This window comes from Coregonus clupeaformis, chromosome 34, assembly GCF_020615455.1.
Source record: "Coregonus clupeaformis isolate EN_2021a chromosome 34, ASM2061545v1, whole genome shotgun sequence".
NCBI classification, from domain to species: Eukaryota; Metazoa; Chordata; class Actinopteri; order Salmoniformes; family Salmonidae; genus Coregonus; species Coregonus clupeaformis.
In genome coordinates, this window is record NC_059225.1 from 6,153,796 (window position 1) to 6,169,691 (window position 15,896).

General features: G+C 44.7%; 1 protein-coding gene and 1 non-coding gene across 7 annotated transcripts in view; both read right to left on the reverse strand.

Annotated features, from left to right (window-relative positions):
* LOC121549735 (abl interactor 1) overlaps positions 1-15,896 on the reverse strand; it is a 118,062-nt gene that overhangs the window by 3,095 nt on the left and 99,071 nt on the right. For 3 of the 6 annotated variants that reach the window (XM_041861586.2, XM_041861584.2, XM_041861585.2), the window contains 2 exons: positions 4,682-4,933; positions 44-121 (listed from right to left, as the gene is read on the reverse strand). In XM_041861586.2, coding sequence (XP_041717520.2) covers positions 44-121; positions 4,682-4,933 — 330 coding nt within the window. Of the gene's footprint in view, positions 1-43; positions 167-3,517; positions 3,543-4,681; positions 4,934-9,236; positions 9,257-15,896 lie in introns of all 6 variants that reach the window. The other 3 variants (XM_041861588.2, XM_041861587.2, XM_045210389.1) reach the window with 2 other exon arrangements.
* Positions 7,345-7,420, reverse strand: trnaa-cgc. The gene has a single exon. It is a non-coding gene; the product is annotated as a tRNA-Ala (tRNA).

A 15,896-nucleotide genomic window follows, 5' to 3' on the forward strand; every position in this document is an offset into this window, starting at 1 on the left:
ATCTGGGGAACAGGGAGAGTGTGTGTTGAGCCTGTAGACTTACTGTTCTCCTGCACCCTGGCCACAAAGCCTGTCAGAGGTATCTGTGGAGTCAGCTGAGGCATGGGGGGAGGAGGGGGAGCTATAGACACGGGAAGCCGCCACAAACGCACCAAACGAAAGAGAGAAAAGCAGACAGAGAGGATATACAGCAGACAGAGAGGATATAAAGCAGACAGAGAGGATATACAGCAGACAGAGAGGATATAAAGCAGACAGAGAGGGTATACAGCAGACAGAGAGGATATAAAGCAGACAGAGAGGACATAAAGCAGACAGAGAGGATATAAAGCAGACAGAGAGGATATACAGCAGACAGAGAGGATATACAGCAGACAGAGAGGATATAAAGCAGACAGAGGATATACAGCAGACAGAGAGGATATAAAGCAGACAGAGAGGATATAAAGCAGACAGAGAGGATATACAGCAGACATAGAGGATATACAGCAGACAGAGAGGATATACAGCAGACAGAGAGGATATACAGCAGACAGAGAGGATATACAGCAGACAGAGAGGATATAAAGCAGACAGAGAGGACATAAAGCAGACAGAGAGGATATAAAGCAGACAGAGAGGATATACAGCAGACAGAGAGGATATACAGCAGACAGAGAGGATATAAAGCAGACAGAGGATATACAGCAGACAGAGAGGATATAAAGCAGACAGAGAGGATATAAAGCAGACAGAGAGGATATACAGCAGACATAGAGGATATACAGCAGACAGAGAGGATATACAGCAGACAGAGAGGATATAAAGCAGACAGAGAGGATATAAAGCAGACAGAGAGGATATAAAGCAGACAGAGCGGATATACAGCAGACAGAGAGGATATAAAGCAGACAGAGAGGATATAAAGCAGACAGAGAGGATATACAGCAGACAGAGAGGATATACAGCAGACAGAGAGGATATAAAGCAGACAGAGAGGATATACAGCAGACAGAGAGGATATAAAGCAGACAGAGAGGATATAAAGCAGACAGAGAGGATATACAGCAGACAGAGAGGATATAAAGCAGACAGAGAGGATATAAAGCAGACAGAGAGGATATAAAGCAGACAGAGAGGATATACAGCAGACAGAGAGGATATAAAGCAGACAGAGAGGATATAAAGCAGACAGAGAGGATATACAGCAGACAGAGAGGATATACAGCAGACAGAGAGGATATACAGCAGACAGAAAGGATATAAAGCAGACAGATGATATAAAGCAGACAGAGAGGATATAAAGCAGACAGAGAGGATATAAAGCAGACAGAGAGGATATAAAGCAGACAGAGAGGACAGAGAGAAGGAAGAAACAAACAGGAACAGACATATCAGTCACAAACAATGTGAAGTCAATGTGAAACAAAGTACTCCAACCCAATATGAAACAGAGTACTCCAACCCAATATGAAACAGAGTACTCCAACCCAATATGTTGGAGTAGGATATACAGCAGACAGAGAGGATATACAGCAGACAGAGAGGATATAAAGCAGACAGAGGATATAAAGCAGACAGAGAGGATATAAAGCAGACAGAGAGGATATAAAGCAGACAGAGAGGATATAAAGCAGACAGAGAGGACAGAGAGAAGGAAGAAACAAACAGGAACAGACATATCAGTCACCAACAATGTGAAGTCAATGTGAAACAAAGTACCCCAACCCAAAATGAAACAGAGTACTCCAACCCAAAATGAAACAGAGTACTCCAACCCAATATGAAACAGAGTACTCCAACCCAATATGAAACAGAGTACCCCAACCCAACCCAATATGAAACGGAGTACCCCAACCCAAGTCAATATGAAACAGAGTACCCCAACCCAATATGAAACAGAGTACTCCAACCCAATATGAAACAGAGTACTCCAACCCAACCCAATATGAAACAGAGTACCCCAACCCAACCCAATATGAAACAGAGTACCCCAACCCAATATGAAACAGAGTACCCCAACCCAATATGAAACAGAGTACCCCAACCCAACCCAATATGAAACAGAGTACCCCAACCCAATATGAAACAGAGTACCCCAACCCAATATGAAACAGAGTACCCCAACCCAAGTCAATATGAAACAGGGTACCCCAACCCAATATGAAACAGAGTACTCCAACCCAACCCAATATGAAACAGAGTACCCCAACCCAATATGAAACAGAGTACTCCAACCCAACCCAATATGAAACAGAGTACCCCAACCCAATATGAAACAGAGTACTCCAACCCAACCCAATATGAAACAGAGTACCCCAACCCAATATGAAACAGAGTACTCCAACCCAACCCAATATGAAACAGAGTACCCCAACCCAATATGAAACAGAGTACTCCAACCCAAGTCACTATACCCTAAAGTCAATGCAATACTATCATTGCAAGAATTTTAGAGACACACACACTGAAAGGTTAGTCATGAGTTTTGTGCACTTCTACAAGGAAATACATTTAATATGTAATGTGTACAAATCATAGAAACAGAGTCTATGCTTGTGGTTTTTAGTTCAGCAAGGCCAGAGACTGAGTGCAGGTTTCCCCAAGGTATTTGGTTGTTGTACAGAGGGATTATAAAGCGATGAGGTTTGATTGTTGTCACGTTGCCATTTCATGCTCCTAATCACAATGAGATGATTTAGATGATTGTAGCATTGACATACGGCCAGAGAGAGGCACTGTCTGCACCCCTAACGACCCTGGTTCTTAGTTCACAAACCGTGGCGCGAAGAGTGCCACCCATAGAAATATGATCTATAGACAGGCCTTGGAACCTCTTACCCTGGCAATTTGACTGGTAAACTCATGGGCACACTCACAATGGCTGCAAGTCCACCCATTATGCTATCATTGACTTGAATGGGGAGGGCCCGTTCTATAGATTATATTTCTATGGTGCCACCATCTTAAAATAACCTGTTGACCTTAGAGAGGTCAGGGTCAAGGGTCAGGGCCCCCTCTAGCTAACGTGTTGCAATTGTCCACACTGATGTCTAAATGTATCTTGTGGCTAACAATCATAGACGGTTTGTGTCTGAAATCAAACAAGGATGATATGCCATATTTTTTACATGGATAGATAGGGGCAATATTTCATCCTTCAATTTCCATCCCATGAAGGCTACTGATAATGCTGGTTTAAGCTGGCTCTTAATCTACAGGCTCTTGAGGTCAACCCCATGCCTAAATCATGATCTTTACTGAAGGAAGCATGCGATGCTGCCTCCATACACCCGACCCGTATGCTTGGATAAGTGGCTCATTAACAGCGGCATAAAGGTCAACGTTGTGGAACAGCCAAAGGTTCACGATGTCACTAAAAAAGGAGAGTAGATAAAGCATCATCTTTTTCAGATAAAAGGCCTCTACATCTCCAGTGTCTACAGAACGTCCTGTATAACCGGGACTAGACATAATGACAAGAGGAAGTGTTTATTTAATAACGGCTTTATACAACGCCACAGTTATAAATAATGTTGGGGGGGGGGGGGTGAGGGTTCCGGCTCATTAGAGAAGCTTCCTCCTCCTACATTCTGTAAGTGCGTCTCAAATGGCACCCTATTCCATTTATAGTGCACTACTTTAGACAGAGCCCTATGGAGAATAAGGTGCTGTTTGGGACACGCCCAGTGTCCTCTTAGTGCTGATGGATCTTAACATCCAATGACAACCCTCTGCGATGCCAGTTAACATTGTGACTGTAAGATTTGACGCCAGCCGGTCTTTCACAGTGCAAGTGAACGGGAGAGGGGAGAGCTGAGGAGAATCTCAATTCAAAAACGGCACAGGTGGCTGCCGACAGCTTGAGTTTCTCACATTTTATTCTAAATCCTTTTTGAATTTTCCAGTACTTGATGAGGTTATTGATTCAGTACGCCTGCCCGTGTTTTGTGTTCCCACAGCAGTTTTAGTCGAAGGTTACAGGACAGAGGACAAAAAATAAACACTGTGTTTAAGTTAGTGGACACCTTGAGCTGGGGTCACCTTCTGGAGGCTGGCTAGTACATTTGAGGGATCAGGGAGATGTCACACCCTGGTTCGGGGACTCATTATGTTGAACCAGGGTGTGTTCATTCTATGTTTTCGGTTTCTCTGGTGGGTGTTCTAGGTGGTTTATTTTCTATGTTTGCCGGTGTGACTCCCAATCAGAGGCAAACGAGTGTCAGCTGTCGGCTGTTTGTCTCTGATTGGGAGCCATATTTAATCTATCTGTTTTCCTTTCGGGTTGTGGGATTTTGTTCGTGTGTGTGCGTGTTGTACACTAGACGTCACGCTTTCGTTGTTTATTGTTTTTGTTGTTGTGAGCATTTAATTAAAATCATCATGTTCACTCCCAACGCTGCGCTTTGGTCCTATTTCATAGACGGACGTGACAGGAGAGAGGAGAAATCAACCACTTAAAAAGGTTGTGAAAGCACTAATAAATTGTGATTTAACAAAACCTCAGCTCGTACTTAAACAGAGGCCAAAAAAGCAGAGACTCTGCAGTGCTGGAGCATTATCCATTACCTGGATTGTATCAGCTGGAGAATCCAAGGAGGAGAATACGTTCTACATCAATGTACAAGACGTTCACCGGAGAGGAGAAACGCCTTAACCGGCACTTTGACAGGAGAGAAGTCAATACACATGAGTGTCTTACTTGAGTTGTGGGGGTAGGCGGGGGTGCCCCCGTTAATGTACGGCTGCTGTATCTGCTGCTGCTGTTGATGCTGTAGGGCCTGCTGCTGCTGCAGGGAGAACTGGGAGGTGACGGACGGCGCCCGGCGGTAGGTGCCCGTGGCCGAAACCATGGAGACTGACGAGGTGGTGGAGTTGTGCCGCGAGATCTGCCGCGAAATGGTGCCGAACTGGGACATGGGGATGGGGCCCAGACCAGGCCCGGGAGTCACCGCTGGAGTAGAAACACCCACAGAAAGAGAGAGAGAACGAGATAGAGGAGGGGAGGGAGAGGCAGAGCGATTGGGACAGAAAGAAGAAAAGACAAAGAGAGAGAGAGAGAGAGAGAGAGAGAGAGAGAGAGAGAGAGAGAGAGAGAGAGAGAGAGAGAGAGAGAGAGAGAGAGACAGAGAGAGAGAGACAGAGACAGAGAGAGAGAGACAGAGAGACAGAGAGAGAGAGAGAGAGAGAGAGAGAGAGAACCCAGAAAATTAATTAGTGACACCCAATAACAAGAGTAGACTTAAGATTTGCAGAACATTCACTGGATCCCCAAAGCAACTGACCCACCAATCACAGAGACCCAGAGGAGGGGAGGGGAGGGGCAGGGAATCACCAAAACCAATCCTGATGGAGAGACACACACCAAGTCATAGGTGGAGTTCCTTCCCGACTACATTGCAGACGTATGCGAGATCTTACAATGCCTGGATAGGTATTTAACATGTCAGCAAACCATATCATATATCCATCTGTACCCCGACTGCAGTCGATGACGTGGCACGCAACCATTGGCTGATGCAATGCAACGCCTGAGCATCTTGTCAGGCAGGAAGTCAACCATTGCGTATAGCAGTCATGAGGAGTGCTCCACTGTCGAATAACGCCCAGACGTGTTCTAGAACAGTCATGTTTACTGCCATCTATCATTGGCCACAATCACAACACCTTTACCCCAATTGCATGCTTGATATAACCATGTGGATAACAGTGTACATTTGTTTTGTAAAAGAGGCAGGGGAGAATAGAAGAGCCACATGATTTAAGGACAGAAGGAGTCAGTTAAAAGGGGACCGCTCCTTCAGCTGCTCCTGGGGCTTTCTGCCACTCCACATGGACTGAGGGATCAATACAAGTGAACCTGCATTGCAGTATTAACGGAGTGACACACGTTCTTTGCTGTATTCAAATCAAATTGCAAGAATGTTTGAATACTGTAAAAATACACAATAGACACACATCACAGGTAGATGTATTGCTACGGTATGAGGAAGTACCCAGGTAGATGTATTGCTACGGTATGAGGAAGTACCCAGGTAGATGTATTACTACGGTATGAGGAAGTACCCAGGTAGATGTATTGCTACGGTATGAGGAAGTACCCAGGTAGATGTATTATTACGGTATGAGGAAGTACCCAGGTAGATGTATTACTACGGTATGAGGAAGTACCCAGGTAGATGTATTACTACGGTATGAGGAAGTACCCAGGTAGATGTATTACTACGGTATGAGGAAGTACCCAGGTAGATGTATTACTACGGTATGAGGAAGTACCCAGGTAGATGTATTACTACGGTATGAGGAAGTACCCAGGTAGATGTATTACTACGGTATGAGGAAGTACCCAGGTAGATGTATTACTACGGTATGAGGAAGTACCCAGGTAGATGTATTACTACGGTATGAGGAAGTACCCAGGTAGATGTATTACTACGGTATGAGGAAGTACCCAGGTAGATGTATTACTACGGTATGAGGAAGTACCCAGGTAGATGTATTACTATGGTACGAGGAAGTGCCCAGACACACAAAGTTTGCGGAGGAGTGATGAAACAGGGCATCATCACTTCAGTGTAGATTTCATTTCACTGACTACAACCAATCCATTTGTTTTTTGTCAGCATTTTCACAACAATAAATATTACTACCGTTAATGCGATATTTCAGGATTGTGTAAAAAAAAATATTTGAATGAGGGAAAGTGTGTGTGTGTGTGTGTGTGTGTGTAGAATGTGTTTTCCTACATTTGGGCATTTCCTGTTTACTGGGTCAGATAACGGTAGCTCTCTGGAGAAGCTCTTCTCTCAGATAGTGATTAATCGAACCAGAACAAGTTCAGACTCAGGGGAACAGAGGACTCAACAAACAGTTAAAACGTCTCCAGAATGTCCCTCAGACTGATCCTTCATCTCTACATGCTCTAACCAGATAATAAACCACCGGTGACTCCTGGTAGCAAGCCGGCTAGTTATTACATGTTTTCTAATGGGGAAAAACAACAGCTAGCATATTTGTTCCAAATGGTTTTGACCTGAGGTGTAAGCAAGAGTTCGTAAGTACGGACCCCACAATTCTACTGATGTTTTTGATTGATGACCTTTCTTGATTTGTAAAATATTTTGTTGTTGCAGCGGCCATCTTGAATGATAGCACAGGGTCATAGCAGGGTCATAGCAGGGATGTCATAACTGATATGTTGGTTGTCACGACCTGTCAAAGCTGGTTCACTGTTTCAAAAGCATTATGACTACTGTGACAGTCACGTTACAACATAAGACATTTGTATTTTTTAATTTTTTTATTTAGCAGACACTCTTATCCAGAGCGACTTACAGTTTTAGTGAGTGCATACATTTTTCATACTGGCCCCCCGTGGGAATCGAACCCACAACCCTGACGTTGCGAGCGCCATGCTCTACCAACTGAGCTCCAGGAGGCCCGATACATCTGTAACATTGATAGAACATCCAGAAACCCATACAGCCATACATGAAGATGTAATGAAGACCAAGGCCCATACTCACAAAGCAATAGAACATCCAGAAACCCATTCAGCCATACATGAAGACGTAATGAAGACCAAGGCCCATACTCACAAAGCAATAGAACATCCAGAAACCCATTCAGCCATACATGAAGACGTAATGAAGACCAAGGCCCATACTCACAAAGCAATAGAACATCCAGAAACCCATTCAGCCATACATGAAGACGTAATGAAGACCCAAGGCCCATACTCACAAAGCAATAGAACATCCAGAAACCCCTACAGCCATACATGAAGACGTAATGAAGACCCAAGGCCCATATTTACAAAGCAATAGAACATCCAGAAACCCATACAGCCATACATGAAGACGTAATGAAGACCAAGGCCCATACTCACAAAGCAATAGAACATCCAGAAACCCATTCAGCCATACATGAAGACGTAATGAAGACCAAGGCCCATACTCACAAAGCAATAGAACATCCAGAAACCCATTCAGCCATACATGAAGACGTAATGAAGACCCAAGGCCCATACTCACAAAGCAATAGAACATCCAGAAACCCCTACAGCCATACATGAAGACGTAATGAAGACCAAGGCCCATACTCACAAAGCAATAGAACATCCAGAAACCCATTCAGCCATACATGAAGACGTAATGAAGACCAAGGCCCATACTCACAAAGCAATAGAACATCCAGAAACCCATTCAGCCATACATGAAGACGTAATGAAGACCAAGGCCCATACTCACAAAGCAATAGAACATCCAGAAACCCATTCAGCCATACATGAAGACGTAATGAAGACCCAAGGCCCATACTCACAAAGCAATAGAACATCCAGAAACCCATACAGCCATACATGAAGACGTAATGAAGACCCAAGGCCCATACTCACAAAGCAATAGAACATCCAGAAACCCATTCAGCCATACATGAAGATGTAATGAAGACCCAAGGCCCATACTCACAAAGCAATAGAACATCCAGAAACCCATACAGCCATACATGAAGACGTAATGAAGACCAAGGCCCATACTCACAAAGCAATAGAACATCCAGAAACCCCTACAGCCATACATGAAGACGTAATGAAGACCCAAGGCCCATACTCACAAAGCAATAGAACATCCAGAAACCCATTCAGCCATACATGAAGACGTAATGAAGACCCAAGGCCCATACTCACAAAGCAATAGAACATCCAGAAACCCATTCAGCCATACATGAAGACGTAATGAAGACCAAGGCCCATATTTACAAAGCATCTCAGAGTAAAAGTGCTGATCTAGGATCAGGTCCCTTCTGTTATTATATAATCTTATTCATTATGATCTAAGAAGGCTAAACTGATCCCAGATCAGACGCTTGAAAACATACAGCCCCTGTACTTCAAAGCTATAACAGTCAATCACTAAGAGATCCAAGATGGCGTAGCAGTGCGGTTGTGTTCTCTGTTGTGTGTCCGTGTAAATAGCCTGTTTTTTGTATTTTTTTTGTATTTTTCGTACTTATTTCCCTATCACACTTTTCATCCTTCTACTAAATATACTTTCCTGCAACCCGCCTCACTCAATGCGGAACGGATTCTATTATTGACTTACCTTTTATCTAGAATCTCCAGTTGAAACTAGCTAGCCAGCTAACTAGCTACTTGCTATTAGCCACCGTTAGCTGTTTTCACCCAGAACATCGGATTTTCTGCCGGAATAACTGAATCACTGGACATTAACACCGGATCGCAACTAGCTAGCCGCAACCGGATGGATGTTGCTGTTGGCTAATCACCGCTAACCCCGAAGCTAGCACCAGTTAGCCTTGAGCTAGCCTCGAGCCAGGCCCATATCCCGGCTATCTACCTCTCTGTCTACCGGACGAGAGTAGCCAGCTAACTAGCTACTTGCTATTAGCCACCGTTAGCGGTTTTCACCATTGTCCGTGGCCTGCACTACCTACCAGCCAGCTCTAGCCTGGACTATCGGCCAGTCTGCACTGTCTGCCCAGCGCGTTATCGACCCAGAACATATCGGTTTTTCTGCCGGAATCACTGAATCACTGGACCTTTAATACCGGATCATCGCAACTAGCTAGCTGCAACCAAATGGATGTAGTTGTTGGCTAATCAGCCCTGAGCTAGCCTCGAGCCAGGCCCATCTCCCGGCTATCTACCTCTCTGTCAACCAGACGGGACCTCCTAGTGTTGACACGGAGCCCCGCCGATCCAACACGACTGGTCTGCCAACGAAATCGTCTGCGGTTTCAACAGGCTTCCCGTTACGACGCCGACCACGAAGATCCATCTGCTAGCCCCGGCCCACTAGCACACGCAAGCCGTGGCCTCTTGCTCGCCAGTGCTGTAGGAGCCCCCGAACTACCTCCGAACTCTCCTATTGCTGTTCACCGGACCTTATGATAACTCAGCTATACAGCGGATGCCTGCTGGACTGTTCCTTTACACGGTACCGCATCCTGTTTATGTTTAGCCTCAGCCCAAACTTTGTCGCCATTACCAGCTGTTGTCTTAGCTCTCCCGAATAACACCTGTGATATGCTTTATATTTTTTCTCTGTACCCAACGCACTAGAAGACCAGTTCTAAAAGCCTTTAGCCGTATCCTTATTCTACTCCTCCTCTGTTTCTCTGGTGATGTAGAGGTTAACCCAGGCCCTGTAGCCCCCAGTATCACTCCTACTCCCCAGGCGTTATCATTTGTTGACTTCTGTAACCGTAAAAGCCTTGGTTTCTTGCATGTTAACATCCGAAGCCTCCTCCCTAAGTTTGAGTTATTCACTGCGTTAGTACACTCCGCCAACCCTGATGTTCTAGCAGTGTCTGAATCCTGGCTTAGGAAGGCAACCAAAATTTCAGAAATGTCCATCCCCAACTACAACATCTTCCGTCTCGATAGAACTGCCAAAGGGGGTGGGGTTGCAATCTACTGTAGAGATAGCCTGCAGAGCTCTATCATACTATCCAGGTCTGTGCCCAAACAGTTTGAGCTTCTACTTCTAAAAATACACCTTTCCAGAAATAAGTCTCTCACTGTTGCCGCTTGCTACAGGCCCCCTCAGCCCCGAGCTGTGCCCTGGACACCATATGTGAACTGATTGCCCCCCCATCTATCCTCAGAGTTCGTACTGCTTGGTGACCTAAACTGGGATATGCTTAACACCCCGGCCAACCTACAATCTAAACTAGATGCCCTCAATCTCACACAAATTATCAACGAACCTACCAGGTACAACCCTAAATCTGTAAACATGGGCACCCTCATATATATCATCCTGACAAATTTACCCTCTAAATACACCTCCGCTGTCTTTAACCAGGATCTCAGCGATCACTGCCTTATTGCCTGCGTCTGTAATGGGTCCGCGGTCAAACGACCACCCCTCATCACTGTCAAACACTTTAGCGAGCAGGCCTTTCTAATTGACCTGGCCCGGGTATCCTGGATGGATATTGACCTCATTCCGTCAGTAGAGGATGCCTGGTTGTTCTTTAAAAGTGCTTTCCTCTCAATCTTAAATAAGCATGCCCCATTCAAAAAATGCAGAACTAAGAACAGATATTGCCCCTGGTTCTCCTCAGACTTGACTTCCCTTGACCAGCACAAATACATCCTGTGGCGTACTGCATTAGCATCGAACAGCCCCCGCAATATGCAACTTTTCAGGGAAATCAGGAACCAATATACAGTGAGGGAAAAAGGTATTTGATCCCCTGCTGATTTTGTACGTTTGCCCACTGACAAAGAAATGATCAGTCTATAATTTTAATGGTAGGTTTATTTGAACAGTGAGAGACAGAATAACAACAAAAAAATCCAGAAAAACACATGTCAAAAATGTTATAAATTGATTTGCATTTTAATGAGGGAAATAAGTATTTGACCCCCTCTCAATCAGAAAGATTTCTGGTTCTCAGGTGTCTTTTATACAGGTAATGAGCTGAGATTAGGAGCACACTCTTAAAGGGAGTGCTCCTAATCTCAGTTTGTTACCTGTATAAAAGACACCTGTCCACAGAAGCAATCAATCAGATTCCAAACTCTCCACCATGGCCAAGACCAAAGAGCTCTCCAAGGATGTCAGGGACAAGATTGTAGACCTACACAAGGCTGGAATGGGCTACAAGACCATCGCCAAGCAGCTTGGTGAGAAGGTGACAACAGTTGGTGCGATTATTCGCAAATGGAAGAAACACAAAATAACTGTAAATCTCCCTCGGCCTGGGGCTCCATGCAAGATCTCACCTCGTGGAGATGCAATGATCATGAGAACGGTGAGGAATCAGCCCAGAACTACATGGGAGGAACTATCAATGATCTCAAGGCAGCTGGGACCATAGTCACAAAGAAAACATTTGGTAACACACTATGCCGTGAAGGACTGAAATCCTGCAGCGCCCGCAAGGTCCCCCTGCTCAAGAAAGCACATATACAGGGCCGTCTGAAGTTTGCCAATGAACATCTGAATGATTCAGAGGAGAACTGGGTGAAAGTGTTGTGGTCAGATGAGACCAAAATGGAGCTCTTTGGCATCAACTCAACTCGCCGTGTTTGGAGGAGGAGGAATGCTGCCTATGACCCCAAGAACACCATCCCCACCGTCAAACATGGAGGTGGAAACATTATGCTTTGGGGGTGTTTTTCTGCTAAGGGGACAGGACAACTTCACCGCATCAAAGGGACGATGGACGGGGCCATGTACCGTCAAATCTTTGGTGAGAACCTCCTTCCCTCAGCCAGGGCATTGAAAATGGGTCGTGGATGGGTATTCCAGCATGACAATGACCCAAAACACACAGCCAAGGCAACAAAGGAGTGGCTCAAGAAGAAGCACATTAAGGTCCTGGAGTGGCCTATCCAGTCTCCGGACCTTAATCCCATAGAAAATCTGTGGAGGAAGCTGAAGGTTCGAGTTGCCAAACGTCAGCCTCGAAACCGTAATGACTTGGAGAAGATCTGCAAAGAGGAGTGGAACAAAATCCCTCCTGAGATGTGTGCAAACCTGGTGGCAAACTACAAGAAACGTCTGACTTCTGTGATTGCCAACATGGGTTTTGCCACCAAGTACAGGGGTCAAATACTTATTTCCCTCATTAAAATGCAAATCAATTTATAAAATTTTTGACATGCATTTTTCTGGATTTTTTTGATGTTATTCTGTCTCTCACTGTTCAAATAAACCTACCATTAAAATTATAGACTGATCATGTCTTTGTCAGTGGGCAAACGTACAAAATCAGCAGGGGATCAAATACTTTTTTCCCTCACTGTACACAATCAGTTAGGAAAGAAAAGGCTAGCTTTTTCAAACAGAAATTTGCATCCTGTAGCACTAACTCCAAAAAGTTTTGGGACACTGTAAAGTCCATGGAGAATAAGAGCACCTCCTCCCAACTGCCCACTACACTGAGGCTAGGAAACACTGTCACCACCGATAAATCTACAATAATCGAGAATTTCAACAAGCATTTTGCTACGGCTGGCCATGCTTTCCACCTGGCTACCACTACCCCGGCCACCAGCTCTGCACCCTCTGCTGCAACTTGCCCATGCCCCCCCCCCAGAACACTGCTTGCACTAAATGCATGCTCTTCAATCGAATGCTGCTGGCACCCGCCCACCCGACTAGAATCACTACTCTCGACGGGTCTGACCTAGAGTATGTGGACAACTACAAATACCTAGGTGTCTGGTTAGACTGTAAACTCTCCTTCCAGACTCACATTAAGCATCTCCAATCAAAAGTTAGATCTAGAATCAGCTTCCTATTTCGCAACAAAGCCTCCTTCACTCATGCTGCCAAACATGCCCTCGTAAAACTGACTATCCTACCGATCCTTGAATTTGTCAATGTCATTTACAAAATAGCCTCCAAAACTCTACTCAGCAAATTGGATGTAGTCTATCACAGTGCCATCCGTTTTGTCACCAAAACCCCATATACTACCCACCATTGTGACCTGTACGCTCTTGTTGGCTGGCCCTCACTACATATTCATCGCCAAACCCACTGGCTCCAGGTCATCTATAAATCACTGCTAGGCAAATCCCAGTCTTATCTTAGCTCACTGGTTACCATAGCAGCACCCACCCGTAGTCTGCGCTCCAGCAGGTATATCTCACTGGTCATCCCCAAAGTCAACACCTTCTTTGGTCACCATTCCTTCCAGTTCTCTGCTGCCAATGACTGGAACGAACTGCAAAAATCTCTGAAGCTGGAGACTCACTAACTAACTCCCTCACTAACTTTAAGCATCAGTTGTCAGAGCAGCTTACCGATCACTGCACCTGTATACAGCCCATCTGAAATTAGCCCACCCAACTACCTCATCCCCATATTGTTATTTATTTTGCTAATTGGCACCCCAGTATTTCTATTTGCACATCATCTTTTGCACATCTATCATTCCAGTGTTAATTACGAAATTGTAACTATTTTTGCACTATGGCCTATTTATTTATTGCCTTACCTCCATAACCTACTACATTCGCACACACTGTATATATATTTTCAGTTGTATTTTAGACTTTATGTTTTGTTTTACCCCATATGTAACTCTGTGTTGTTGTTTTTTATCGCACTGCTTTGCTTTATCTTGGCCAGGTCGCAGTTGTAAATGAGAACTTGTTCTCAACTGGCTTACCTGGTTAAATAAAAGGTTAAAATCTAACGAAACCCTTCACATACTGATTTGATGCCGTGCAGTGGAAAAACAAATCCAATATGATTCTTAGATGGAACACATAGAAGCTGATTTAACTGATTTCATATCATGGCCAGAGACATTGAGTCAAATCAACCACATACATAATGTTCTAAAGCACATTATAAACTGGGTGGTTCGAGCCCTGAATGCTGATTGGCTGACGGAACATATATTTTTTCTGCTCTAATTACGTTAGTAACCAGTTTATAATAGCAATACGGCACCACGGGGGTTTGTGGTATATGGCCAATATACCACGGCTAAGGGCTGTATCCAGGCACTCGATATTGGCCATATACCACACCTCCTCGTGCATTATTGCTTAAATACACAGCTGGTCATTTCTTGATAAGCACCTGTTCAGAAGAAGTCTCTTCCCTTATCAAAGGGTATACGAACTGGCATTCGGAAGATGTGTAAAACTATCTACAGTGGGGAAAAAAAGTATTTAGTCAGCCACCAATTGTGCAAGTTCTCCCACTTAAAAAGATGAGAGAGGCCTGTAATTTTCATCATAGGTACATGTCAACTATGACAGACAAAATTAGAAAAAAAAATCCAGAAAATCACATTGTAGGATTTTTTATGAATTTATTTGCAAATTATGGTGGAAAATAAGTATTTGGTTACCTACAAACAAGCAAGATTTCTGGCTCTCACAGACCTGTAACTTCTTCTTTAAGAGGCTCATCTGTCCTCCACTCGTTACCTGTATTAATGGCACCTGTTTGAACTTGTTATCAGTATAAAAGACACCTGTCCACAACCTCAAACAGTCACACTCCAAACTCCACTATGGCCAAGACCAAAGAGCTGTCAAAGAACACCAGAAACAAAATCGTAGACCTGCACCAGGCTGGGAAGACTGAATCTGCAATAGGTAAGCAGCTTGGTTTGAAGAAATCAACTGTGGGAGCAATTATTAGGAAATGGAAGACATACAAGACCACTGATAATCTCCCTCGATCTGGGGCTCCATGCAAGATCTCACCCCGTGGGGTCAAAATGATCACAAGAACGGTGAGCAAAAATCCCAGAACCACATGGGGGAACCTAGTGTATGACCTGCAGAGAGCTGGGACCAAAGTAACAAAGCCTACCATCAGTAACACACTACGCCGCCAGGGACTCAAATCCCCCTGCTTAAGCCAGTACATGTCCAGGCCCGTCTGAAGTTTGCTAGAGTGCATTTGGATGATCCAGAAGAGGATTGGGAGAATGTCATATGGTCAGATGAAACCAAAATATAACTTTTTGGTAAAAACTCAACTCGTCGTGTTTGGAGGACAAAGAATGCTGAGTTGCATCCAAAGAACACCATACCTACTGTGAAGCATGGGGGTGGAAACATCATGCTTTGGGGCTGTTTTTCTGCAAAGGGACCAGGACGACTGATCCGTGTAAAGGAAAGAATGAATGGGGCCATGATTCGTGAGATTTTCAGTGAAAACCTCCTTCCATCAGCAAGGGCATTGAAGATGAAACGTGGCTGGGTCTTTCAGCATGACAATGATCCCAAACACACCGCCCGGGCAACGAAGGAGTGGCTTCATAAGAAGCATTTCAAGGTCCTGGAGTGGCCTAGCCAGTCTCCAGATCTCAACCCCATAGAAAATCTTTGGAGGGAGTTGAAAGTCCGAGTTGCCCAGCGACAGCCCCAAAACATCACTGCTCTAGAGGAGATCTGCATGGAGGAATGGGCC